This window comes from Chanodichthys erythropterus, chromosome 21 (assembly GCF_024489055.1).
Source record: "Chanodichthys erythropterus isolate Z2021 chromosome 21, ASM2448905v1, whole genome shotgun sequence".
NCBI lineage: Eukaryota > Metazoa > Chordata > Actinopteri > Cypriniformes > Xenocyprididae > Chanodichthys > Chanodichthys erythropterus.
Genome location: NC_090241.1, coordinates 26,370,641 through 26,398,140, shown reverse-complemented (window position 1 = coordinate 26,398,140; position 27,500 = coordinate 26,370,641). Strand labels below are relative to the sequence as shown.

The window sequence follows — 27,500 nt, the reverse complement described above, 5'->3', positions numbered from 1 at the left end:
AGCTTTTTAAAAAAAGATTATTGTGAGGTAGGCAGCTAATTGGAAATACAACAACAGATAGTATATGAATAGTTATATCAGGCCACGTTAGAACACTAGAATAACAAACGAATTTAATATTTATTATTTATTTATTTTGAGTACATACTAGCGAAGTCCTCCAGACGCTTCACAGTCTTCCACGTTTGTTTTAGGGCTGTGTTCATCTAGACGAGCATCTAGTGCTTCAGTTACACCATCTCTGTCGGCCCAGATTCTCAAATCCTCCATGACTTGAGCCCTATACGGTAATCTCTCTCTCGCGGTTTTATGCGTGATATTGAATTTAAACTTTGAATTATCGCCGTAAAAATACCTGTTTACACGCAGATACTAACACTCCACCGAAATACTTTCCAAACCACTGGATTAAGATCTGTGTGAGGCAGACTAATTTAGCCGAGCGTCCTCACCTGTCCAATTTCACACAACCAATTTTGCTGCATTTGATTGGGCGTTGCTTTGGCAAGTACGATTCATTTATTATTGGCTGAACCTAAAGAAACAATAAAGAAAACGTAATGCCATGACTCAGTGTCATGTCATATCGTTTTTATGAAATAGTGGGAACAAGATTTTCATTATCATCACATTATAGTAATAAAAACATGATAGTGAATGTGGATTTAGATGTGCACATAAATAAAAACTTGATGTTCCTAAAAATTTGCTTCATTTCCTTAATAAAATAGTTCATATTAATATAATTATGGCTTTATGGTCAAATTTAACCAAAACATTTCAGTGTGAGAATCACCCTATTATAAGCAATTTAAGTAGACACAAACAGGCATTTTAGCATTAATTAATACAAATACCGGTCAGATTTATGTAATAAATCATTTGAAGTATTATGCTTAGGCCCTATTTTTTTTACACTTGACATTACTGCAGTCAAATAATTACTGCACTTAAATAATACTAAAAAGAACAAGTTCACAGTTGAAATATAAGAATCACTTTTTCCTTTTATTTGGTTTTTAAACTGTATACAAGATGAAACTGAGTTTCTCAAATAGAATGAACACAACTGATATATGACCCAGAGATTACAAAATGACAAAAGGTAGACATGACAAAAGATCACAGACAGCTGGAAAGGGCACATTATGACTTTACACCAAAATCAAGTGTTTAGACAAGGGACAGCAAATAAGAGAATAAAACAGACATCCCAACAAAATGTAGTGGTAGCTGCCCTCCTGAGGGCATATCGGGACTCTTCCTGTAGACTACTTTGTCAGCAACAACTTTTTTCCTTTGAACTCCATTTTAATGGAAAACACAATATAAAATAATACCACAACATCATGAACGTGATAAAAAGAAATACTCCTGATAATAGACTGACAGTATTGTTCAAGGATGGACTATGAACAAAGGTTATGGTATTTAAGTCTACTTTATAATTTCCAAAGGCAACCTATTGAAAACATGTCAAGTTATACAGGATTGGCAACTATCAAATAAAATGGTAATTAAAGAGGAAAACAACCTCTGCTTGAACATTATTGCCAACTGAAATTGGGAAAAGGACTCTGACTATGCTACTTTACCGGTTTACTATCTGTTCTGGTCACATTTAAACAAAATAAATTTAGTAAGATGCTTCAGAAGATTCTGTGTAAGGTCAGTAAACATCAGGCACATAAATCCATTTTGAGATCTAAAACCATGCAGTTGTTGGAGTCTTTTTCTGCCACATTTGTTTCATTACCAAGTCCCATCACCTGAAGTAAACTATTCATGATCCTGTAAATTGTCTGACAGTTTATCAAATTTATTCAAACCAAACCAATAAAATCAACAATCCATTACGAACTATTGAGGCAACATGCAAAACTTTAAAAAAGACCGCACAGACATTATTGTTCTGTTGAAAGGGAAATATGGCCAGCTTCTCGTGAATGTATTTTTAAACATGTATGTTGGCAAAGTAGAGAGCCGGAATAAGAACAAAGTACAAAACAACGAGGACTGCTAAAGGAAAACCACAGGATGAAAAAGGCTCATGTTAACTGATGCCACCCCTACAGGTTGATTTGGAGTCTAAGAGGGCACAGTGATGTTTCTTGCAAGCAGCACCAATAAGGCAAGCTCCACGCTGCCTTGAGCCTGTTCCAGTGCCTCAGCAGCCTCAAGAGCAGAGAACCCTGACGCCTGGATCCTCTGAATGTGCTCTAGTGGAAACTGTCCCATCGAGGGCTGTGGTGCAAGTTGGTTGGATTCTTCGAGGAAAAGAGGATCCGTCGCAGTGGCTTGAGTTTGAGGAGATGGCCCTAGGCTGGAATTGGTTGATAAGCCAGCTGTAACAGAAAGGGGGTGCTGCTGAGACAGGTCAGCTGAGATGTCAATGCCTGAGATGATTTCATCCCCAATGTCCTGCTTTTGCTGACCCTCAGGGAGCTCAAGATCTCCTTGGGAAGAAGTCACCGGCCCAGAACTTTCCTCAATAGCAAGGGCACAATTTCCTTCAGCTGCATAAGGGGGCTGTATCGTTTGTTCCACTATGGGATCTACCAGAGTAGAAGGTTGGTTCTCTGTGTGCCTTGGATTGTTTGGTATGTCTGGAGTATCCCTCACTGATTGGGAAGTAAATTCAGCTTTGGCAACACTTCCCTCCTTGTCATTTGATGTGGCAGTATTAGAGGACGTGTCAATAGTTGGGTTTAAAGTGACTTGGTTTCTTGCAGCATGATCCTGGTCCACCTCATCAACATCTTGTCTTGATGTTGTAGCATTAGGGTCAGACTGAGGAATCGATCCAGAAACTGTTGGCCAACTGCTGGACATCAGAAGTTTATGGAGCTCCTTAAGGGCTTGAGCCAAGGAGGGGATGTTATCTACCTCTGTCTGGTCTCTTTCACAGGGTATTACACTCTTTTCAGAGTCTGAATGCACAGAAGAATTGGCTGGCTCAGCAGGACAGGGTTCAAGGTTCATATCTGGAACAGGCATGCATTGTGGTTGAGCCCCTGAAACATCTTCCATTACACTACCTTGGTCTCTCTGGAACTGATCAGGAAAGTCATGGCCAGATTCTGGTTTTGCATTGGAGGAAACATCCATGTCCACTTCCTGATCCAGTGTTTGAGTCTGAGAGCATGGGTTAAAAAGAATAAAGGGAGATTCTGCTGCTACAGTCCCAGAGGAAGTGATATTCTTCCCCAAAACAGTGTCTATCGGACTGTCGGAATCTCCTGAAACGATGTCACCAGTCACTTCAATGTCCTCGGGCACAGTACTAGAGAATGGTTCCTGAGAGGGAAGAGTGCTCGGGATGGGAGAGTCTGTATCTGTCTGTAAGCAAGATGTTGAATCGGCCAGTCCTTGGGACTGAGATCTGAAGGTGTCATTAGAGGGATCTGGAGAGGGTTCACCAACTTTCAGTGGCTGAAGTGGAGAGGATTCAATCGATGTGGAAATTTCAATTGGGGACGCTCCTTGGTTTATAGAGGCTGGGGCAGACTTGGAACGATCTAAGGTGAGACTGTGGGGATGACTTGAGGCTGAAGATGTTGAGGGTTGGTTGAGAGGTTTAAATGGCAGGGATTGTGGTGAGGTAGTTTTTCCATCTTCAATATCTGAGAGAGAAACAGTAACTGATGAACTTGAAAGTCTACATTAAAATAGGTGATACAAAACCATGCAAATTCATCAAACACTGCAAACCATGCAAAATAGTTAGCATCATAGACAGACAAAGTTGAATTTATTTCAAGATATTACTCACAAAACGGAGGCCGTTCCTGTGCGTATCAATGTATACCTTGTGTTTAATATTTATTGGGTCAAATATTGTATTAGGCTAATGAAACATTCTCTTTGTGACTGTAGTACCTGGTAGGTAGAGCCCTCTCCAGCTGTCTGTCCATATGACATCAGTTCTGTCCTGCTTATTGTTAGGGCACACAAACGCCACACATTTCATGCAATAAGAGGCAAAAATTAGCAAAAACACATCCAGAGAAAAAGAGTGAAAAGAGACATGCACCTATCAATCACGTTAGCTACACAAGGTGGTGTTCAACTCACATCATTTAAGGGTAATCTGTATGAACATGAACTTCTTGACAAACCTATGAACTTTACAGCAACAAATTACAGTATTTACAAATATAAACATAGCACATTTTAATGCTATCTAGAAAACCTCAAGGATTTAGTGAATGTTAAAGCTGAAGAATACGTTCTGAAGAGCCAATGTCCTAACATGTTACTAATATTTCCACAGTTTTATCATTGATACTGACAGGTGTGTGCAAGCATACACTACGGTACAAAATACTGGAGTCAGTAAGATTGTTTGGTAACACTTTACAATAAGGTTCATTAGTTAAACATTAGGTTATATATTAACTATCACAAACTAACCATGAGCAATACATTTGTTTTTACTAATCTTTATTAACGTTAGTTAAAGAAAATATAGTTGTTCACTGTTCATGTTAGTTCACAGTGCATTAATTGTTAACAAGATTTTAATAATTAGCAAATACTGAAATTAACATTAAAAAGATTAATAAATGCAGTATAAGTGCAGTTCATTATTAGTTCATGTTAACTAATGTACCTTATTGTACTAAGTGTTACAGATTTTTTTAAATATTTTTGAAAGCAGTCTCTTATGTACACCAAGTCTGCATTTATTTGATGAAAAATACAGTAAAAATAGCAATATTGTGAAATATTCTAATTTAAAATAACTAAAAACTTCCAGTCTCACATGATCCTTCAGAAATCATTGTAATATGCTAATTCGTTGATCAAGAAACATTTTTATTATCATCAATATTAAAAACAGTTGTGCTGCTTAATATTTTTTGGAAATTGATACTTTTTCAGGATTTTTAGATGAATTGAAAGTTCAACAGAACAGTTAAAATATTTTCTAACAATTCAAATGCCTCTACAGTACTTTCGATTAACTGTCCTTGCTAAATCAAAAAAAGTATTGATGTCATAAAAAATTGTGCACCACCTTGTGAACTGGGTGAGTGGTTCTGTACTGCAACCAAGAAAAACAAAATTGTTTACATTTCTTTTATATTCTTCTGATTCCCTAAACAAGGAAATCCCTTATAATTCTACAATGAACCACTAATGATTTTCATTTCTTGTGTTAAATTTTAATGCTGCCTTTGCATGCTATCAGAATTATCGTAAATACAGGTTTCCTAGTTAAAAATTGAGCATAAACGCCCTCTCAAGTCATTTTTACCACTAGGAAGCTTGGCGATAATTTTGAAGTTCGGGCCATAAACTTTAAACATGGTAGAGGGGAGAACGATTACTACTGTGACTGGTTTTATTAGTTTTTTCCACAAAAGCTACATCGCCTTGTTTTGTCATTAGTGTAGTGCATATTTACATAAATTAATAATTATTTGATGCATACTGTATGCTTTATACACAGCGAAAATAGCCTGTAAAAAACAAAACAAAACTCGTTATCACGACAAGATCGTAATCATGACTTGAGAAGTAGGAAATTTCCGATAGCACATGAAGACAGCATAAATCTAGCTTTTATTCCAAACCATTAGCCATGCAATTTCTTGGTCTAAATATCATGCATCTCACCGCTGTCCTGTACAGATCTTTGTATTGCCTCTGCCAGTTCTCGATCTGCAATCTCCTCAGGCCGGGCATCCTCTCGTCCCTCTGGCCCATATGCCAGCCGGGCACACTCAGGCAGCTCTGCCTCAGGTAGAAAACGTGTCTCTGTACCCGTCGTCCCAATCAGAAGAACATTTTTCTTTAGGTCTATGGAGCACTGAAAGAGAGCAAATCAAGGTAAAAGAATGACGGTGAGTAAAAGAACAGGCATTGCAAGAAACTTCTACTGGTAATCTTCTCTAAAACAGAAACCTTTTGATCCATAAAATTAAATATAACATTAATATTATTGCTTACATAATACAAAAAAAAAAATCTAACAAGCTATTTAGACCATATTTGTAAGACTACGGGAGATATAAAATATTTCCTGAGTACACAGACTGACAACAGCATGCAGAAAAAGTAACCTCACTTGATAAACTACATGTGTCAAAAGAATATGGGAAAAAGTCTGCATCCCAACTTAGTTTCATTTCATTAAAGCAACATTAATGGTAAGTTACTGGAAATATTCGATTTCCAGTATTCCATTACAGGAAATAGATCATTTTATTGGCTATGAACCAAAGTTCCCAGGCAGACCTGGTGTCTCTTCAGCATGTCAAGGCCTAGCAGCATATCCATGGGCTGATCTTCCAAAATGGAGAAAGAGCAAGGCAGGAAATCTCCTTCAATCTGCACCTGGGCTGGGTGTAAAATATCTATTTAGTATATTATGATGAGATTTAAGAAAATGTTTTGGGAGGATATAATGAATATTAAAAGGAGCAGGTCTAAATAAATGCCATACCCAAATGAACTCGGCCAATAATTTTCTGGGTGCCAACTCCTTTGGCAATGCCTGCCCAGCGTCTGTCCACTAGACGCATGATATTACATCGCTCTGCACATGCTTGGCTCATAATTGTCATCTGAGCTCCTAAAGGAGGATTATAAAACATTAGTTTATAATATGAAGAAGCATCAAGTATTAAAAAGATTCTCAAACAAGTATATAAATGAAACATATGACTGAAAATATGATGCTAAATTAAGTGAACAATATTTAAGTTGATGATGATTAGCAAGACATTACTACCTGAGTCAACAAAAGCCTTTACTGGGTGTCCATTGACTTTGCAGTTGATGTATAGCATGACCACCTGGCCAAAACTCTCAGGTGCTTCTTCCATAGCAATGGTCATATTCTCTTCAATGTTGTGCTGTCTGGAAATGAAAAATAATGTCATGCATTCTATCTTTCTTTTTTTTTATGATCTATGTGCCATAGACCATGCTTTTGCTGTGCATGTAATCTCACCCCTTATTTGTTACCTGATTTCTTCCTCAATCTTGGCCTGAGCTTCCAAGTCAAAAGGATCTGCAGTCAGCAGTTTGATTCTCTCCTGCTCTCTTCGTGCTCTGTCCTGCTGCTGCTCCAATAGCACCTTGGTGAAGCGCTCTGAAAAAGGGAATCAAAATGATTCTGTCACTCTGGGAAAAAAACATTCAATTATCCACCAGATGCATTTAGGCCCCATCATCATCTTTATTTACCAAGGTCTCCACTCAGCAGAGCCTCAGCAAGTGGAGGATTCCGCTCTTTCAGCAACGAAAGCTCATGTGGATTTGCCAGCAACATGTCACGTAGCAAGGCGGGGTTGTCCAGTCCCTGAGGAGAAAGGGCTGAGCCTGATCCTGCTCCTGAGCCAGAGCCTGGAGTGGTGGCTTGGGGTGGCCGTGATTGGGTGACACTGGGGCGCTGGGCTTGGTGCTGTCTGTTTTGGCCTGAGGATGTCCCAGGAACAGCAATGGAACTGAAATCGATGCGAGGCAGACCTAAGACATTAAGATTCATTATGATTAATGCCATAAGCTCACATTATGCCATTTTAAAACAGATCTAGTTATGCTGGTTTACCTGGAACTGTGGGTTGTTGCCCTAATAACCTCTCTGCTTGTCTTAACACTACCACATCTCCATCCTTCAGCCCATAGTTCCCCAGGGCTCGGGTTGGATCTTGTAATGGCTGCTCTGCGTATGAGATCTGCAGAGCAAAGGTTGCAATATTTGATTCATTATGTGAAAACACAGCACATCATCTTTTTTTGTCAAAAAAACAACAACTACAAAACCACTTTACATTTAAAAAAAAATCTTTAAAATACCAACTCATAGAGATAAATGTCTTGGTTTTAAAGTTGTTTATTTAATAAACTGTCTGCTGTTTCAATTCATGCACCATTTAATGGGCATCAGGCACAGTTTCTCTTTCGATTTTCAAATCGAAAGATTTATCTGCGACCTCAACACACCCATGTCAAATAAAGACTCATTCGTGTTATGTGTTTTAACTGCGCACAATTCAGTGTGTTACGGTTTCCTGACAGGATTCATCTTTACCAAACTACGTTTCCTTGAAATAGTTTAGCTTTGTTAAATGCTCGTCATTGGGGCAAATATGAACTGTTAATCTTTCCAGATTTGGGGTTTCTTGAAGTGTTGACAGGCTCAGTATGCTATTAATAGACCTAGGACACTAATTTGTTTAGTCAGGTCGCTTAGCATAGTAGCTAACTAACTGTTGCAACACTTTTGGAAGATGTTTACCTGAATCTCCCCAGCTGGTATTCCTGATTCTAGTTCGCAAAGAGCCAAAAAATCCCTGAGTTCAAGCTCCGGGGACACTTCCAGGGCGAAAGTGGTTTCCGAGCGGTCTCTCGGTGCACAAAACACGGTGAGCAGCATTGCGCTCGGGGTCGAACCCGGTTACTGCTTCTCTCTTACTGTCAGAAACTGCCGTTATTCCGGAGTTTTGCTACAGGAAATGTGACCACGTGTTTCCCGTTAAAACGTTGAGTAAAATCTGGTTATGAAAAAGTTAAGCATATGGAGAAACATCTGAACAAGCAAACACAATTCGCTAATAAAGAATTCGTTCACTTCCTTTCCACTGCTCTCTAGCCACTGCCGTAAACCGACTACGTGTGTCGTAGCTTACTGAGACAGGAAGTCAGAAACAACATACAACATCAAAACAATGCATTTTGATGTGGTAAATTAACTAAATGAATGAATGAATGAAATTATTTATTTAATTCAATTTGTCAAACCAAATACATTTATAACATTAATTAAAGTGAATAACTGAATGTACGTAACAAGTAAAAATAAACAAAAGGCATTTTAAGTAATTACATTGTTTTTAGTTAACGTGGTAAATGTCACAAATGTGCTTATTTGACTGATAAATTTATCAATTTTTTTATAGCTTTTAGAAGTTTTTTATAACTCTTAATAGTTTTAGAAATCCGAACTTTTTGTTTATTTTTTTACACAGTAAAACTAGTTTTTCCGTTGTGTCCTCAGACCAGTGTACATGCATGCATGCATATTTATTTCGATTTTTTTGTTTATTACGAGATCCTATTAAGCAACTGTACTAATAACACAAAGTACATAAAATTCAATTCAATGAATGACTCGGTTGTGTTGTTCTAGTGAGGACATCCAACCCCCGTACTGTAGAGGGCGCTACGACATAACGTAATTCATCACCATATAGATGGTAGTTTTCTGGGTGGGATAAATCACAGCAGTTTTAATTAATATTACATAATTAAATGAACACTGTTGTAATAAATATGAAGAATGACTGTCAAGTATAAAGTTAAGGGTACTTTAAGGGTAAACTGTAACATTGACATACTGCTGTATTGCCCTCACAAAATACAGTGGGTTCCTAGAATTAAAAGTTTAATTTAAACCTGTAAATAAAAAAAAGTTTAAGATTTTTAAGTTTTTAAAATAATTTCTAGATTACTAACCATCACGTGGTCAGTGAGCCTCTGTGAAAAAGTTTTTTGTTTTTCTTAAAGTCTATGTAAAAAGACTTTAGACTCAATTTTTCAACAAATCTTTTCACTAAAATTATTATACTGACAATATAATTTGATTTTATATATATGACTGTAAATATAAATCACAATCCAAATCAGTTTATTCACCAACAAATGTTTATTGGACCCTTTTAAGTTTCTCATCCTAAGACAGAGTCATGTACGGAATTTGATCATGTGGTCTCTTAATAAGTGCATCTTATAAAAACACCTTAAATGCAACAATATACACACTAAAATACACAAACAGATGACACTCTCACAGCTAAGATAGCTATGTTTCTGTACCAGATATACACATTTTCTAATTAAAACACAATATATGCATTTAACACTTACAAAGCACACATTCAACAAGTTCTGGTCAATCCTTTGTGCAAACAATACACACACTTGGAACAGACATAGATCACTGCAGAAGTATACAACATAATCCATGACTGTAGCATGCACATATTGATTTAAACAATACTTGTCTATAATCTCTGACCTATTTTGTTTTTGTACACTTCTTTAAATTGCTCTTTTCCCAAACTGAACTAACAGCACACTCCCCGACTTCAACTGTCAACTTTGTACTAACCCAGTTATTTTTAGACATCCTAACTTTGCAAGGACATGTTAAAAATTGCATTGAGATCGGGGCACCCTAAAATGCAACAAGACTGCAATCTCACTGATGCACTATGAGGAGGTTTGAAATGTATATTAGGTTATAAAGGGCTTCATTAGAAGCTCACTGACAGCCTGTCTTGTCTTATAAGGTAAGAGTTCAGATTTGGGAGAGCGCTCATGGTTGGTTTGGTTAGAGCAATAAACTGGCTCAATACTATGATCACATGAACATAACAGTTTTTTTTCTTTTTGACCACATTATAAATATATCACTTTTGTAAAAGATGCTCCATTCTTGGATTAATGAATGAGAAGCCAGCGAAAGCGCTCTGGTCCATGGAATCGATCAGGCCTTTCTCGCAGTGTGAGAGACGGGGTTTCTCACTCAAAAACTCCCGGTCGAAGTTACTGCAGTCATTTGGAGCTTTCTGCAATTAGATAAAACCAGAAAAAAAATGAGCAAACACAGAAAGACACACACAAAAAAGAAGAGAAACAGATGTGAGAGGAAAAAACATACCACTTTTGGTTTAAAGGGGGGGTCAACTTCTTTCCTTTCTAGAGCAGGCCAGTTGACAGTCTTGAAAAATTGGTGGCCTCGAATATTACCCACAATCCCTAAACGCTGTGAAGGGTTGCGCTCAAACAGCTGTGTTCAGGCGTAACACACACACACACACACACACACACAAAAAAAAGTTGTAATTGCAGAAATTCGATTTGTGTTGTCATTAATTAAATATATGTGCATGTGTACCCTTTCTAGCATGTCTCTAGTATCCACTGTGATCCAGCGGGGATAATGAGGTGTGTCCATTCGGATCGATTCAAACAGCTCGTCCTCGTCGTCACCATGGAATGGAGATTGACCGATCAACATCTCGTAAATGAGCACGCCAAACGACCACCAGTCTACTGAGAATGAGTACTGCTGACCCAGCAGAATCTGTAATTTCCCACACACAAACACATCAAATCAGGACCAGGCCATTGTTGGTCTGAGAGTGAACCAACATCAAAGTGCATTTTATACCTCAGGAGCGATATAATCTGGAGTTCCACAGAAGGTTGTGGCCCGGTTGTCCCCAAACACGTTCTCCTTACACATTCCAAAGTCAGCTATTTTTATGTGACCTTCTCCATCTAACATCACATTATCCAGCTTGAGATCCCTGACAAAAGGAGAGAGCAATAGTGAAAATTATCCTGAAAACTGTCTTGTGAATTGTTTCAGAGATAAAATGGGGATGTAATGTATAATTAATACATCAACACAGTGGTGTGATTTTGTCTGTACCTGTAAATAATGCCTTTAGAATGGAGAAACTGCAGGCCACACACTATTTCAGCTGCATAGAACCTGGCAAGAAACGTTCAATACAAGACAGTATTTCAATACAATATTTCTGGTGCTCTCGTATATATACATACATATACATACATATATATATATATATATATACACACACACACATATATATATATTTATTTATTTATTTATTTATTTATTTATTAGGGGTGTGATGAGACACTTAGATCACAAGATGAGACACAAGATTGGGTTCACGAGACAAAATGTTTTTTTACACAGTATTTTAAAGAAATCCTCAATGACAAAATTCATGACTGGAAAAATAGTCTGCAGGTGCATTTTGAAATGTTTTAACTAATCATCTTGTAATGAATGTCATTTCAGTTCTACTTTCTGAGTATGAATTATCATATGCATTGAAAGACAACAATATACAAGCACTGTAAAGTTTTGCCACAAACTCAACTGACTGGCTTCTCTCCTGTATGATTTCACATGAGTCTCTTCAGACCTTATTGTACATGAATTATGAGCTTCCAAACTTCTGATTGAGGCTGTGTGTGACCTCCTAATTGAACTCCTTTCTACAAATTGAACATAGAAATAAAAACACTATAAATATCAAATTAGTCTTATTAAATGTAATCAAAGTACTCTCTCATTATTCAAAGTGCAAACAGAGACCAGAGCCAAGAGGTGGTTACAACTAAACAGCTCAGACTAAGATAGGTTTGATATTGGGAGACAGGCTATTGTATACAGCTCAGGGAGCTCGCGTTTTACTTTCACTTTACTTTTCGAAATTGTGATCACACATACTCTAGAGACCGGTGGTGCTGAGTGCACATTCTGCAAGATAATACATTTATCAGGCGCTTAGGCTCCGTAGTGCAACGAATCTTCCACCAAGGTCTTGTCAGTAATCTCGTGATCAGTGAACTGTGATTCCTGCTGCACTGTGTGCGACTCTGCAGCTCATGCTGGATGAGCAGAGAAGACATTTACAATAGTTTACAACTGAAGCGACTGTTATCCAACTGATTTAAAAGGTTTTTATTTCTATTAAAAAAAGCAAAACAACAGTGGAGGCGGTGCCGAGGTGAGCACAGTAATGCAAACGTAGTGGTGCTATTTTCTATGCTAATTTCACCCTCACGGTGATATCGCGAGACAGCTTTTCACACAAGAAATCTCATCAAATTTTATATCGCAAGATCTCGTCACACCCTTAATATATGTATGGAACATGCTCAGTAAATCAAGAGCTCACCAATATTTTTATATTATAGAAACTATTGTTATTTTGTATGCATATATGCATGACATACGTGGCTCTGTACAGATCAAAACGCCCCTTTTCCTGTATGTGAAACATCAGATCTCCTCCATTCAGATACTCCATTACAAAGAATAAGTGCTCCTGTTAGAGATAAACAAATTAAAGTAAACTATTTATAGCAAACAATTAATAAATATTCATGACATTTACATTTACTTTTTGTTTGGTACATTGGTCACATTAAGATTTAGACACCCTGCAGACCAAGAGGTGCTGTGGTTGAGTTCATAAATCGGGATTGGGTGACGTTCTTCGATTTTATGTGCCCTTATTTTAATGAGAAAATTTGATTTAAAATGAAAATTAATTTTATTGAAAACTTTTGGAATGTGGAAAACATCAATGATGATAATGTACTAAATGTGACAGGCATAACTGCATATATTTCAAGTGTTTGTGTAACTACTTTGTGGTTGTTTTTGTGTAAATGTATGTTTAGTGTACCTTGGTCTGAAAAGTGGAGTAGAGGTGTGTAAGAAATGGATTGTCCCAGGCTAGAGCCAGCACTCGTTTTTCTACCATGGTGCACTCCACATCATCATCCATCAACACCACATCTTTCTTCAGTGCCTTCACCGCAAACCACTCACCAGCGCCTTTGAGCTCGGCCAAAAGCACCTGACAACAGAAAGATGATGAACGTGTGTTTATGTGTGAGACCTTGAGTATGACTGTATCTAGCAGCTACTTAAAACTTACAAAAGGCTAAAAGGCTAAGTCAGGGAGCTTCCTACATATTCCTGTGACCCACCACCATGATCACGTGACATAAGCAAAACGCATTACCACCTTCGTGTCTTCTACACTGTACATGTATGTGTGTGGGAAAGGGAGGTTGTAGGTTACCTTGCCAAAGCTTCCCTTGCCCAGGACTTTATGGAAAATGAAATGCTCAGCAGTGACACGTGTTTGGTGGGTGATTCGAGAGGGGGGGCGAGGACTCAAACCCTCCCATAGACGACCATAAGGAGCCCCATCTGCAACATAGCTTTTCTGATAAATTGAAATCATCACTTTTATTGTTAGAATTACCACCATTTAAATCAAGCAATCTCACCATTAGCATCAGTTCCTGGACTTTTGTTAAAATCCTGGTAAACAGCAACATCCTGTGTGTTGCTCTGTGAGTTGCTTTCAGGTCGCTTGGTAGATTTCTATGACAACACAAATATACACAAACTTTATTTCAATACTTTAATGCTGTTATGTTTAGATTTAGTGCCTCATAACTTGGGCCTGTGCAAACATTAATATATACACTTGAGACTTGAGTAAGAGCCTCTGCCAGTAGTTTCTGGTTGATGCCACACAAATTGGCCACTTTAGTCTGGCACTTATGATGGACATTCATGGAACAGTCTGAAAAAGAAGAGACAATTGCAAACATATAATCAGAGTCCAACCATTAAGTATAGCCAAAATATCAAAAATAAAATGGCTTTTTTCCCAAGTAAATATAGCTAGCCAGTTTACAAAGTTACTGACCAGTGAGCTGGTAACTATTTTTAAGCATTTCTAAATATTAATATGGTTTAAACTACAATGTAAAACACCAAAATAAGGTGTTGGTTAAATAAACCAAAAAGGGAATTAATGATATTCATTTTCATAGTTTTCAAGAGTTATATATAAGCCTCCTCTCGCGCTGATTGGGTAGATTACCTGAACGTGCTCCTCCCGAACTTTGTTAATAAAACATAATTTGCAGTAAATTAGCAGGTTTGGCAAACTTTTGGGCCCTTATAATAAATATACTGTTCACATAGGATACTCACCCTCGCATTTGAGGCCCTGTTTGACAAGACCCCACAGCAGACTGCCACAATGGTCACAAAAGGTGGGACTCATGTAGTTGTAGGTCTTAAAGCGATGTGGCATGTCAATCTTAAAACGCTCCTTCTGAAACTGTAGGCACACACACTTTAAATAACCCTGTCACAATAAAATAAAAAATAAATGAAAAACGCAATACAGCACGTACCATGGTGTCTCGACTATTGGTTGCAGTGCCCGTGCACCTTCCAATAATTTTATCAATACACTTCTTGTGGATGGCTGCATTGCATTCTGGAAAACATTTTTATTTATTAATTTTTTTAGGTGGGCTCGGTAACTAAGACAGGTTTTCAGAGGCTCTATGATAAAACACTTAAACGTTGAACAAAGGAAAGCAATCCAATCATGTATTTCCCCTTTTAGGGTACATTCATACTAAAACATGTCTGTGGAAGTATGGGCAAGTATGTAAGATAATGGGGGGAAAAAAACAGCAAAATATACTCACGTCTACACTTGTAACCTTGCTTGTTGAGACCCCTGGACAGTAAAAGACAAAATTATATGTATGTCTGAGTTTTAAACTTCTGATGTTATATAACTGAACATTCTGGACTGACCAAACAAAATCTCTGCAGACAGAGCAGAAAGTGGGCTGTCTGAAGAAGGTGGCGATGAACTCATGGTTTTTGATGAAGTGAATCTTAGCCTGTTTAATAGCTCCACGGCGACGATTGAGAGTCGGTGCCTCCTCTTCTGTTACTACTGAATGATGAAACTCTGAGAGTGAAAGAGAAAAAACAAAACAGGATGGAAGCAGAATCAAGCTGATGGAACGAAATTTTTTGACAGTAAATTCATGAGATCTTATTTCTTGAAAGCAATTAATTATAAATTAAATATATTTAATCATTTAATGCTTTTCTTTTAATTCAACTTTTACAATGCCTGAATTTTGTTCCATTCCATTTTGTCAAGCTATTTTTGAACAAGCATACGTAACAAATGTCCCTTGAGAAACTTCCCACTGGGGTCAGGTGAATCCACCACAAGACTAATTATAATGTAAAACCGTACAAGGCTGATTAGTCAACTAGTTGTTCAATCAACCCACAGACAAAATTACACTGAAATACACTACTGTTTCAAAAGTATTCAGCAAGTATGCATTAAACTGATCAAAAAGTGGAAGACTTTTACATTGTTAAAATATTTGTATTTCAAATAACTGTTGTTCTTTTGAACTTGTTATTCAAAGAATCCTGAAAATGATTTTCACAAAAATAATAAGCAGTTCAACTGTGAAAATAAATGTTACACGAGAAACAAATCAGCATATTAGAATGATTTCTGAAGAATCGTGTGACACTGAAGACTGGAGTAACGGCTGCTGAAAATTCAGCTTTGCTATTACAGGAAAAAAAAAACATTTAAAAAAAATATATATAAAAACAGAAAATAGTTATTTTGAATTGTAATGATATTTCACAAGATTACAGTTTTTACTTTAATAAAAAAATAAAAATAAAAAAACACATGGTGAGCATAAGAGACTTTCTTTCAAAAACATTTTAAAAATATATTAAATGACCCTAAACTTTTAAACAGTAGTGCACATAATTTTGCACATCCTAGCACATTATTACAAACAAATGGAAAATCTGCAGGGGAACATTTTGAATTTTAAAAAGAATAAAACACAAAAAAGAGGAGCAATGGACAGACTGTTTGAAGAAGACAGTGTAATGCAGGGAAGAGCTGTTGTGACACGTTCAGCAGAGACATTCCTGTGCACAGAACTTTAAAGGGAGTCCAAATGGATTCAAACACACCCATACACACGTGATAAGATAAGCATGACCCCTCCCACAGCTAGCAGCAAAAGGTTCAAGCAGGGCTTTAAATGAAAAAAAAAAAATTATATTGAGAAGGAGCTCAAGGGTGGCACTAAGGTAAAACGTCCATGTCCCATTACTGACACACTAACTCAGGGTGGATGTACTAAACAGCTTGAGCACAATATGCATAACTCCCTTTAACTAGCCATTTTCATGAAAATGTCTATGAGAGCAGCAAGTGAGAGTATGTCTTACCTGCATCTAAATCCTCCAAAAAGAACTGTACAGACATCATAACTTTCCCTGAAGGCTGCAAATCAACCTGAAAATGAAGCGAGACTTTATAACATCATCTGTGAAAATGTAAACATTGGCACTACATGACAATAAATAGACACAACCACATACCCAAAATTCAGCACGTCCGTTTGCCTTCTTGCATCTTTCAGCCAAAACGGACACACCCACAGTAACTTCTGCTAAAGGTTCCTCTGCGGTTCTCATGAGTAGTATTTGTATGACACGTCCCTCATAAATATGTGCATCAAAACTGGATCGCCAAGCGGGATACATAGTGGGCTTCTTCTGGATCAGTGTTTTTCCTCGCTCTTAAATGGAAAAGGGGATATTTTGTGATCAGGCATAATCCATTGGATGGTTGGAATTAAATACTAGAATACTTCACATATGGTATACTACAAAATATTTTAAAAAGAATTATGTGAAGCAGTATGCAAAAGGCAGCAATAAACATTTCAGTTCATACTGTAGTATGACCTCATTACGTTGCATGTTACATTCAAAGAGTATCGGTTGGGATTTTTTAATAAAAATGAGCCGTTTTGAAACAATAATCAGCCAGAAAAATGTTATTAAAAACTGCAAATGATATCACTTTCAGTCACATGGAAATGAAGGTCAAGTCAGGGTTCATTGCATTGTGGGAAACAATATTTCATGCACTTCTAAACTACTCATTTGGCAAGATGAAATGGGTAATTCAGTTTATGCAGATGGAGGATTTGCATGTTGTTCCATATACACACAGTATATTGCAAAAACAGAACAAGAAGCATGGCAGTATGCCATTCCAAACATAGCAATGCACTTGAAACCCCCGTTACACACACATACACACATTCACTCACCAGTGCTGAGAGCTTCCTTCATTTTGACGGCACAGAATGGTGCCTCAGCCATTGGCGAGAATGTGCCAAGATCATAGGCATTAAAAGTAATTCTCAGGAAAGGGGCCATGGCAACCCCTCAGGCACAGCCTAAAAAAGACACAGACAACCAAAATTCTTATGACTTTACTAATGTGTATGTTCAGTAAGAAAGCAATACATTACTGTACAGCATTACTGTATATAGTAATAAGGAAATCAAAACAAAAATATTACTTCATTAGTATCAATTTATTTTAGAACAACTAATATCATTATGTTGTAATTATATTTAGTCATAAACAAAAGGCTATACATTGTTTATGCTAGCACATGTGCCTGCAGAGGAAATTTAGTCTCATTATTAGGGATCTTGGTATTCATTTATGTCTGTTCTGTCATTAATTATAATTGTAGCTCTATTGTTCTCTTAGTAGTTTCATAATACTTTGTTACTTGCGTTTTGAAATCAATTAGCATCAAAAATTCTCATCCACCCTCTTTCTGACCTTTAGCAATAAGCGGGCCATTTTTTCTGCTGCGCCTTTAAGGCTTCTATGTAAACGCCCTCTTTAGATGTAAATGAGGTTGAGTGCTTTGCAGTATTTTCTCAAGAGCAGTGAATTTGCTACAGCTCTGTTGGTTTCTTTTTGGTTCAGAAAACAATCCATGCTGAAATGATCAGACTGACATGATGATAGTGACCATGAAAAAAAAAACTTGAACTGCAGTTTCAAACACTGGGATTCTTTAGAAGGATATGCAGAGTGACGGGTGGTACACACAACAAAAACCATCACAGTTTAACTCTTCTCATTAGTATATCCTGAGTTTAGGAGAAAAGGTATCTTATTACCTTCAACATCAGAAGGTGTTTTAGGAATAAAGATGAAGTTTTAAAGGGTTAGTTCACCCAAAATGAATATTCTGTCATTAATTACTCACCCTCATGTTGTTCCACACTCATAAGACCTTCGTTCAACTTCGGAACACAAATGAAGATGTTTTTGATCAAATCCGATGGCTCAGTGAGGCCTGCATTGCCAGCAAGATAATTAACACTTTCAGATGCCTAGAAAACTACTAAAGACATATTTAAAACATGTGACTACAGTGTTTGGACCTTAATGTTATGAAACGACGAGAATACTTTGTGTGCCAAAAAAACAAAATAATGACTTTATTCAACAATATCTAGTGATGGGCGATTCCAAAATACTGCTTCATGAAGCTTTGAAGCTTTACAAAACTTTTGTTTGGAATCAGAGGTTCGGACTCTTCGGAGCATGTATCAAACTGCCAAAGTCACGTGATTTCAGTAAATGAGGCTTCGCTATGTCATAAGTGTTTCAAGATTTCAATGGTTCACCACTCGGGCAGTTTCATACAAGCTCCGAACCACTGATTCGAATGAAAGATTCGCAAAAAAATTATTTTTGTCGCTTCATAACATTAACTTAGAACCACTGTAGTCACATGAACTGTTTTAAATATGTTTTTGGTAGCTTTCTGGGCATTTGAAAGTGTTAATTATCTTGCTGGCAATGTAGGCCTCACTGAGCCATCAGATTTTATCAAAAACATTATGGGTGTGGAACGACATAATTAATTAATGACAGTATTTAATGACAGAATGTTCATTTTTGGGTGAATTAATCCTTTAAGTATATCAAAGTTTATTCTCGAGAATCTGTATACTACGTGTATCAAAGTCCATTTCAAAAGATTTCAATTTTGAATTTGAGACATTCAGTGTATTTATCTGTGTGTAAAACTGGTTAACTTAAATATCATTGGTCAAACAAATAGCTACTAACAAGTTTGTGAGATCTGTATTTGCTTTTATGTGATTTGTTCAAAGCGCTTTAAATCCAACTCCCATCAATACGATTCGATTAAATAAAAATATTTAATTGCAATTTGCTAAGGCTTCCTGGTTTAATTCTCATGCAACAGGACCATGTAGAGAAATGGCTTCTGGTAATCTGTAACATCTGTCATCCCTTCAATCCCTAATTGTCTCTACATTATCTTGCTTTATTATAATGCATCAAAACATTGGAAATATGACCCAGATGAGGTTTATAGTTTATGATAATAACTGACCCTAAAATTGATAGGTCTTGTATAATGTCAGGACTCCACCCACTTCGGTCGAAAGCCAATGACATGAGTCAGGCTGTGACTGCAACATAGAAGCTTCATAACAAACTTGCTGGTTGTGTTCAGTGGACTTCAGACCGTATTACTACTGCAGAGTGTGTAAGAATAAGAAAGACAAGGAGAGAGAAATTTGAACAGTCAACACACCCACCCACACACACACACACACACACACACACACACACACACACACACACACACACACACACAAACATTTCTGCTGTAGTTCAATTATGAAGTGCACTTGTTGAAACATGTCAGTAACCAGCACAGAAATGTTCAAACAAGTTGCAGCATCTCAATCTAAAAACCTAAATCTGTGCTTGTGTGTGTGCTAGCGAAATCAGTTGTGTTGAAGACTGTGTCAATAACAAGCTAGCAGCACAGTACAAAATTGATTCTGAAATAATCCATGACACATCAGAGTCTCTTTTAGAAAGATTCACACACACACACACACACACACATATTAAATCCTGTCTATGCCTGATTCTTCAGCTAAAAAAGACTAGAAGAGCCCGAACAACAAGTCTGTGCTATTGTGTGAAAAAGACAGCAATATAGAAAAGGAGAGAGATAGTGAGGGTGGGATGATGGGTAGGCAGATGTGGTTAACAGGCTCCATGTGCTTTTCTGAAAATACTTTACACATAACGGCATTTAAATAAGTATTAGGAGGGTGTTTGTACTCTTAAACCTTATGATTAGCCATAACAGGGCTGAAACATTTAGAAGTGTGTGTTTGTGTGTGCATGGATTTGTTAGGTATACGTCACTAGTACAATTACAACAAAACACTAATCCTATAATAAGTATTGAACTTAAAGGGATAGTCCACCCATAAAATGAAAATCCTATCATCATTTACTCACCCTCATGTCGATCCAATCCAAACATATATGACGTTTTTTCTGCAGAACACAAAACGTTGTTTTGAAGAATGTTAACCAAACAGTTTTGGCTCCATTGACATTGACTGTTTGTCCATATAATGTAAGTCAATGAGAACCTTTCCTGTTTAGCTACCAACATTCCTCGAAATATAATTTTTTTCTGTTCCACAGGGAAAAAAAAAGTCATAACAGTTTGGAATGATATGAGGGTGACTAAATGATGACAGAATTTTCATTTTTAAGTTTTAAGTTTGACTATTCCTTTAAACACCCTCAAGTTGATCCAAACCTGTATGAATTTATTTGCTCTGCTGAACACAAAGGAAGATATTTTGAAGAATGTCAGTAAACAAACAGCTGATGAGGCACCATTGACTTCCAATGTATTATTTTTTCCATACTATAAGAAGTCAATTGTGCCCCACAACTTTTTGATTTCAAACATTCTTCAAAATATTTTTTTTTTTGTGTTCAGCAGAGCAAATACATTTATACTGGTTTGGAACAACATAAGGGTGAGTAAATGATGACAGAATTTTCATTTTTGGGTGAACTACCCCTTTAAGTGTGGCCTCATTGACTTGAGCCAGTAAGCAACCACCGACAAACCACCCAGAACACCCTACTGCAATCAGAAGACCAACCGCAGTGCAGAAATCTTGTTGCACATAAAGTAAAGCATAACGAAATCTCTTCACATTCAATCTTTTACAGCCCATCTGATGAAATTATCATTATATTACCAAACTCACTGTAACTAGTTGCTTCAAAGTGCATTAAATACACAATCTAAGAATGTACTTCACATAATCTTGCTGATAGTTTCCTACAAGGCATTTCTGGGGTCTTTCTGTTCATTTAGTTAACATTGATGTCAACAGGAGCAGCAGGTTTCATCACTTATGTCCACAGTCATACACACACACACACACACCATCTAATGTACGGGACAGGAAGGAACTATCGACACCCATGAACAGAATGAAAGAGTGGTATGGTGTAAACTGTTCAACCACAGCAGGATGTGTGTCTCCACTGCAAACAGTTATCACGTCAACCACATGCTAGAGTAGTGATGGATAGTTAATATTAAAAGGAAACATGACAGAGTTGAAATCTATCAACAAATCACCAACAACAACTAAAAACAGTAGATAGTTGCTTTAAAATGTAACATAACCTTTTCAACCATGCCAACATACACACACACTTAGTCATCTCAACTAGAACCACGCTCCATCTGTTTTGTATATTAGATCAATAATCATTGATATTTTGTAGAGGAGCGTGTCAGTGGTATTTTAGACATCTCAATGTCACCAATTGAGGCTATTTATGGACTATGAACAATGGAAATGTAAAATTATATATATATATATAAATATAATAATAAAAAAAAAAATTCTAACAGTTTTGTAACAAACCATCTAATGCCTGTAGCCAACATCACAGGCGCGTGCAGCATTTTTGGATACTCGCCTATAATGTATAGCTAAAATGCTCTCTAGGTAGGTCACTAGGTTGAGACACAACCTTTATTGCCTTTTCAACTACTTAAGAGTTGTTGTATAGCTAGACAAAGTGCGGAAAAAAACGATTCTGTCAAGGTCCAGTAGACAGCAGCGTACATGACAGTTATGTGAAACTGCGGTTTGCACTGCGCCCTTTTCAAATCAGTCTAATAGTCTACATATATGTTAAAGGTTCTTTGAGAACCATAAAGCCATATAAAACATTGAACAGAGGGATTGAGGTCTGGTGTATCTATAAAACACACAGACTGTCTCTGCGCGCGGCGCTCGAATCAGTTCAGTGCATCAATCGGAAAAACAGCGAACAAAATGAGTCAAACACTCTAAAACGCAAATGTGCCAAAGTTCTGATACGACAAAGCAATATTCGATTAAAAAACCCAAGAAGTGATGTGTAACTTCTTACCTTTCCTCCGGAAGAAACGGACTTTTCTCTGAAGCGCTTGCTTTCTTCGGTGATTGAGTCGTTTGAGGAAGTACAAATCGCTCGTGGAGTTCTGAGTAAAAGTAGGGCGGAGTGACGTCGCACAGGTGCTCTCTTTCTGCGCGCGATCCCTCTTCTGTCTCACGCGCGCTCTCTCAGATGCCTGTATAAGCCACTGCACTGAACAGAGAGCACAGGTGCGCTTCTAGAGTCTGTAACAGTACGGCCAGTGTGTAAGTGGCAAAGGCACTGGCGGTGTACCTCTAGATGCACAACTATTGATGGTGTGCATATGGCAAGCCATTTCATCTTTTATTTAGTTTTTAGCAGGGTCTCCCAAACCATCATAGACATTGAAGTGGACAAAATTTGATATTCTTGATGCTGTTCTTCTGTTCTTAAATTATGCACCACTCTCAGTGTTGTTAGGATGACAAAAAGTTTTTGTTTTTTTTTATCAAAATTTTTTTAGGATGGTCTGTTTCAGCTGTCTAACAACCCTGTCAAAGTCAATATGACTGAAATGGCCAGTTTAAAGGTCCCATTCTTCGTGATCCCATGTTTCAAACTTTAGTTAGTGTGTAATGTTGTTGTTAGAGTATAAATAAAATCTGTAAAATTTTAAAGCTCAAAGTTCAATGCCAAGCGAGATATTTTATTTAACAGAAGTCGCCTACATCGAACGGCCAGTTTGGACTACATCCCTTTACTTCCTTCTTTAATGACGTCACTAAAACAGTTTTTTGACTAACCTTCGCCCACAGGAATACACAAAAAAGGGGGCGTGGTCTTGTTGCGGTCCCACGGAGAAGAGCAAGAGTTGCGTTTGTCGCCGTCGTCGAAACGGTGTTATTTTCATCCTGCAGTCCTTTGTTTGGCCTTCCCAGGGACGCTGTACTTAGAGATCAATGGTTACAATAATGTTTAACTCGGTTCCCGAAAATTATAATTGTGGTGTCCTTACTGCAATAGTTAATGTTGGCCTGCAGTGCACATAATGGCCACAAGAGGGGACTATGTTTATGTATATGGCTGTTTTCCGTATGAGGTACTCTTCTGAGTGAGTGCTAACGTTGTGCATTTTCTGTCGCTGCTTGTGGAGATTAAAGAGTTCAGTCTCTCGGGAATTATTGTCTTTTGTGTTCATTCGGCACAGCACCACAATAATCCACATGTAAAACTATGTGCAGCACACGTAATGGTAAGAGGCGTGACCTTTCCGGGCAAGGAGCGCTAAGCTGCTGTCGAATCACAACACAGGAACCGCTGGCACAATCAGAACTCGTTACGTATTTCTGAAGGAGGGACTTCATAGAACAAGGAAGCCATCAGCCCGTTTTTATGACAGTGGAAACAGCGGTTTACAGATAAGTAAATTATGTGAAAAATACTGTTTTTTTTTTCACGCGAAACATGAACACATGTTATATTGCACACTATAAACACAATCAAAGCTTCAAAAAAACACGAAAAACGGGACCTTTAAATTATGCACCACTCTCAGTGTTGTTAGGATGACAAAAAGTTCATTTTTAGGATGGTCTGTTTCAGCTGTCTAACAGCCCTGTCAATGTCAATATGACTGAAATGGCCAGTTTAAAAAAAGCTAGGCTTTTCTGTTTACAGAAGCTGAATGTAATTTCCAACAAGCCCGATCATATATTCGCATATATTCTACGAGATTACACACTCGTACTATTTATACGCATTTTTGTGTGATCGGGCTTGTTGGAAATTACATTCAGCTTGTATTTTTTTATATATTTTTTTATATTTGTCAATTATTAAACATTACAATAAATAATTATTTTATTAATATTTTATTTCCTTTTTCTTTATTCCCTTTAAATCCTTACATTTTTTAATTCCTTTTAAATAGATAGCCCCCCTCCTTCCAAAAAAAGTCCCCCCATTAGAGTGGTGCAGGTATGACGTCAGAGCCCGGATGACTAATTCGCCTCTTGTTCCTTCCAGATTTTCCTGTGGGGTTTTTCAATTTATGAGTAAAATAAAGCCTGTGGTAAACATAACTTGGCAATACTTTTAGGTTTTGTTGTTTTATAGTTATGTCCTTATTTTCTAGTAACCATTCCAATAGTTATTAATATATATTTTAGCTATAGTGGCTAGTAGCAAAAGAGTGAAGAAGTAGATACAAGTCACTATTGGAAGTAGTGACTTGGAGTATTGGAGTAGCCTATAGTACTCAGTTACTAGTGAGATTTAAAAAGATACTAACACTACTACTTTAGTAGCCTAATTAAAACTAAGTAGGCCATAAAAATAGATGCTAATACATTTTAAAACAGCTTGCCACATTTGCAAAAATTATGTCCACAGCTAGATACACATACAAAGAGGAACAGTGATGGCGTTGGCTTCTGATTTATAGATAGTTTACTCAGAGGCATTGAGATGAGGAACAGACCATGTGTCTGGTTTCTATATTGTGTCCATGGAATATTATCTATAAAACATACACTGAAAAGTCAAATAACTGTGGGTGTGAAGGACGCAAAAATGTGAAAATCTACATCCTTCTCTGTGTGTGTGTGTGTGTGTGCGCTTGTAGTCTTGTCCTGCTTTCCTTCTCTTGGTCCGCAGTGCTGTGGAGTGTATGTCCTAGATTTAAGTGTGTGGGTGAGTTTTAAAAAAAGCAAAGAAACAACAGTATGTTGCAGAGCCTATGTGTGTGTAGATATCTGGTGCAGAACTGGAGGTGGTGAAGGGGCTGTTTTGCTACCCCTTGGCTGATCAAGCAGATCTACACAGATAAACGGTCTATTGTTATGTGCAATATAAATAACCACAGTACCAATTAAATGATATTTAATCATTTGTTTTCTTTGTTCGTGGAAAGAATATTAGATGAATAGCCCAACAAAGTACATGGATGAATTAGTATACTGGTGTACTTAGTGAGTGAGAAGTTTACAGTGCTACATAAACTTTGCATCTGACACTCTCTCTCTCTCTCTCTCTCTCTCACACATACTATAAACAGATAAGTGATGCCTTATATGTCAGTTTCCAGCAGTAAAACAGAAGCCACATTTCTTCCTCTTCTCACCACAAACCAATGAAGAGAGTATAATACTTTGTAACATTTTTAGTGGAATTAAATTACACATGTAAGGTAAGATAAACGGCCCCAAATAAAAAGGAAGTGGAAATATAAAGAATTTTTTTTTTAGAGAGATGAGTTTATTTCCTGTGTATTAATAGTAGATCAGGCCAACTGACATGATTTACAGAATGAAAGATTCCTTATATGTCATTGTGCACTGACTGGGTAATTAGACAGATCAAGAAAAGAACAGATAACGCTTTTATCTATTGTAGGAAAAAGAGAGATCTTTTCCTCCCCCTCTCTTTATCTCTCTGCTGCAATGCAGAGGAACATAAGGCACTTAAAAGACCCAAAAGTGTCATGACAATGTCATTGTGACATTGCCTCGGAATCATACACACATTTTCTGTGTCTCTCTATCACTCTAGATCTTCAGTCAAAATTTCTTGTTCTAGAAATATGAAAGACTAAAATCCTGTTAGTAATATGTCTCACCTTTGACCTTTACAGATTTCTTAACAATGATCAATCTTTAATTGATTTTATGACCTAAAAGGATGAAACTGTTTATAATTTACAGTACACACAACTGTTACATTTTACTGTTTACTGTTCATTTACCTACACTCCTGGGCAAAAGAAGAAAAAAAGGGCCAAGCCAAATGTAAAATGTAATTTAATGGTCTTAACCATTATAATCACAAATCACTGGTCAAAAATATTAGCAAGGATTGCACAAATATGGTAGATAAAGTAAAATACCAGAATAGCCTTACCTTTTGTCTTCTTTAAATGTTTAAGCCATGTGAGTAAACTTGCAGACAGGAAGAAGAGTCATTGTTTTTCCATTTAATGTTAATGGCTTCAAACAGTTCATGATAGTATAAAAATGTCTCCCAGTTCGTTTGAGTTTGATGTGGGACCAAAAATTCACTAGCGGGTTCAAATCTGACTAGGCCAAAATATGAACCTGATGAACTTGTTCTCAAGCCACTTCTTGGTTGTCTTTGCAATTTGGGCAGGAGCATCGTCTTGTTGAAAAATAATAATTTTATCTTTAGATAACAACTTTTCAGTTGTGAGAAAGCAAGCCATTCTGCAATATTCTCATGTACTCAAAAGCATTAAATGAATTTTCACAGTGAAGTAGCTCAACAATACCAGTCCAAAAATGACACCTCTTCCTCCGTGCTTCACTGTGGTAGAGATGCATCTATTATTATATTTCAGCTTTTCGAAGACACCAGTCTGGAGCATCACCGTGCAACTCGTGTTTCATTGTGATTCATCACTCCACTCAAACTTCTCAAATTCTGCCAAAAACTTCGTTGTGTCTTTGATGTTTTTTTCTGATACAGTAATAGCTTTTTAAGTGGTGCATTTGCTTAAATTTTGACTGATAATTTTTAGCCATTTTTTTTTTTTTTTTTGCCCAGGGGTGTACAAGAGCCATGCACTTCACTATGCCAATGTAGGCAAAATAAGCTGACTTTGTTTAATAGATCTCGGTGAGAAAGGTGAAGTGGGTTGGGCTACAAACAGTCAAATAGAGATGTTTTGATTAACAGTAATAATCTCAAAAACTGTAATTAATTCAGTGCAGTCAAGTACTTTGAAGAAGCCTACTTATAGGGCTGTGTGGAAGCATCCATCCACTCAAATTGGGTTGAGTATAAAGAGTTCATTACTAGAAAGGTATGATTCCAAGCTTCAACCATCCAGCACCACCCTTTAAGGGATAGTTCACCCAAAAATGTGTCATCATTTACTCACCCTCAAGCTGTTCCAAACCTGTATGTGTTTCTTTCTTCTGTTGAACTCAAAAGAAGATA

At 37.1% G+C, this 27,500-nt stretch overlaps 3 protein-coding genes across 5 annotated transcripts in view; all 3 read right to left on the bottom strand.

Moving 5' to 3' along the window:
• Window positions 1-270, bottom strand: part of si:ch73-15b2.5 (rho guanine nucleotide exchange factor 5) — a 6,716-nt gene extending 6,446 nt beyond the window's left edge. The window contains exon 1 of the mRNA XM_067372619.1: window positions 149-270. Within this exon, the coding sequence (XP_067228720.1) occupies window positions 149-270 (122 nt within the window). The remainder of the gene's footprint in view (window positions 1-148) is intronic.
• A 719-nt stretch (window positions 271-989) lies between these two features.
• On the bottom strand, window positions 990-8,617 carry ddi2 (DNA-damage inducible protein 2). Of its 2 annotated transcripts, XM_067374046.1 has the most exons (10): window positions 8,252-8,617; window positions 7,562-7,688; window positions 7,198-7,479; window positions 6,976-7,102; window positions 6,740-6,867; window positions 6,452-6,580; window positions 6,244-6,347; window positions 5,623-5,815; window positions 3,880-3,931; window positions 3,537-3,623 (listed from the first exon to the last, which is right to left on the bottom strand). In XM_067374046.1, exons 1-9 carry the CDS (start codon window positions 8,387-8,389, stop codon window positions 3,921-3,923), a joined length of 1,239 nt encoding a protein of 412 aa, XP_067230147.1. In that variant the 5' UTR covers window positions 8,390-8,617; the 3' UTR covers window positions 3,537-3,623; window positions 3,880-3,920. The 2 variants fall into 2 exon arrangements, with proteins under 2 accessions (XP_067230146.1, XP_067230147.1); XM_067374045.1 differs by lacking the exon at window positions 3,880-3,931 and having other exon boundaries at window positions 990-3,623.
• A 1,030-nt stretch (window positions 8,618-9,647) lies between these two features.
• On the bottom strand, window positions 9,648-22,824 carry prkcda (protein kinase C, delta a). 2 transcript variants are annotated; one of them, XM_067373011.1, is made up of 19 exons: window positions 22,581-22,824; window positions 19,693-19,837; window positions 17,569-17,697; window positions 16,829-17,028; window positions 16,676-16,742; window positions 15,203-15,362; window positions 15,091-15,122; window positions 14,788-14,873; window positions 14,582-14,711; window positions 14,065-14,165; window positions 13,864-13,960; window positions 13,653-13,783; window positions 13,251-13,424; window positions 12,796-12,887; window positions 11,453-11,515; window positions 11,189-11,327; window positions 10,913-11,101; window positions 10,676-10,804; window positions 9,648-10,583 (listed from the first exon to the last, which is right to left on the bottom strand). In XM_067373011.1, exons 3-19 carry the CDS (start codon window positions 17,675-17,677, stop codon window positions 10,425-10,427), a joined length of 2,058 nt encoding a protein of 685 aa, XP_067229112.1. In that variant the 5' UTR covers window positions 17,678-17,697; window positions 19,693-19,837; window positions 22,581-22,824; the 3' UTR covers window positions 9,648-10,424. The 2 variants fall into 2 exon arrangements, with proteins under 2 accessions (XP_067229112.1, XP_067229111.1); XM_067373010.1 differs by lacking the exon at window positions 19,693-19,837.
• Window positions 22,825-27,500: the final 4,676 nt, after the last annotated feature.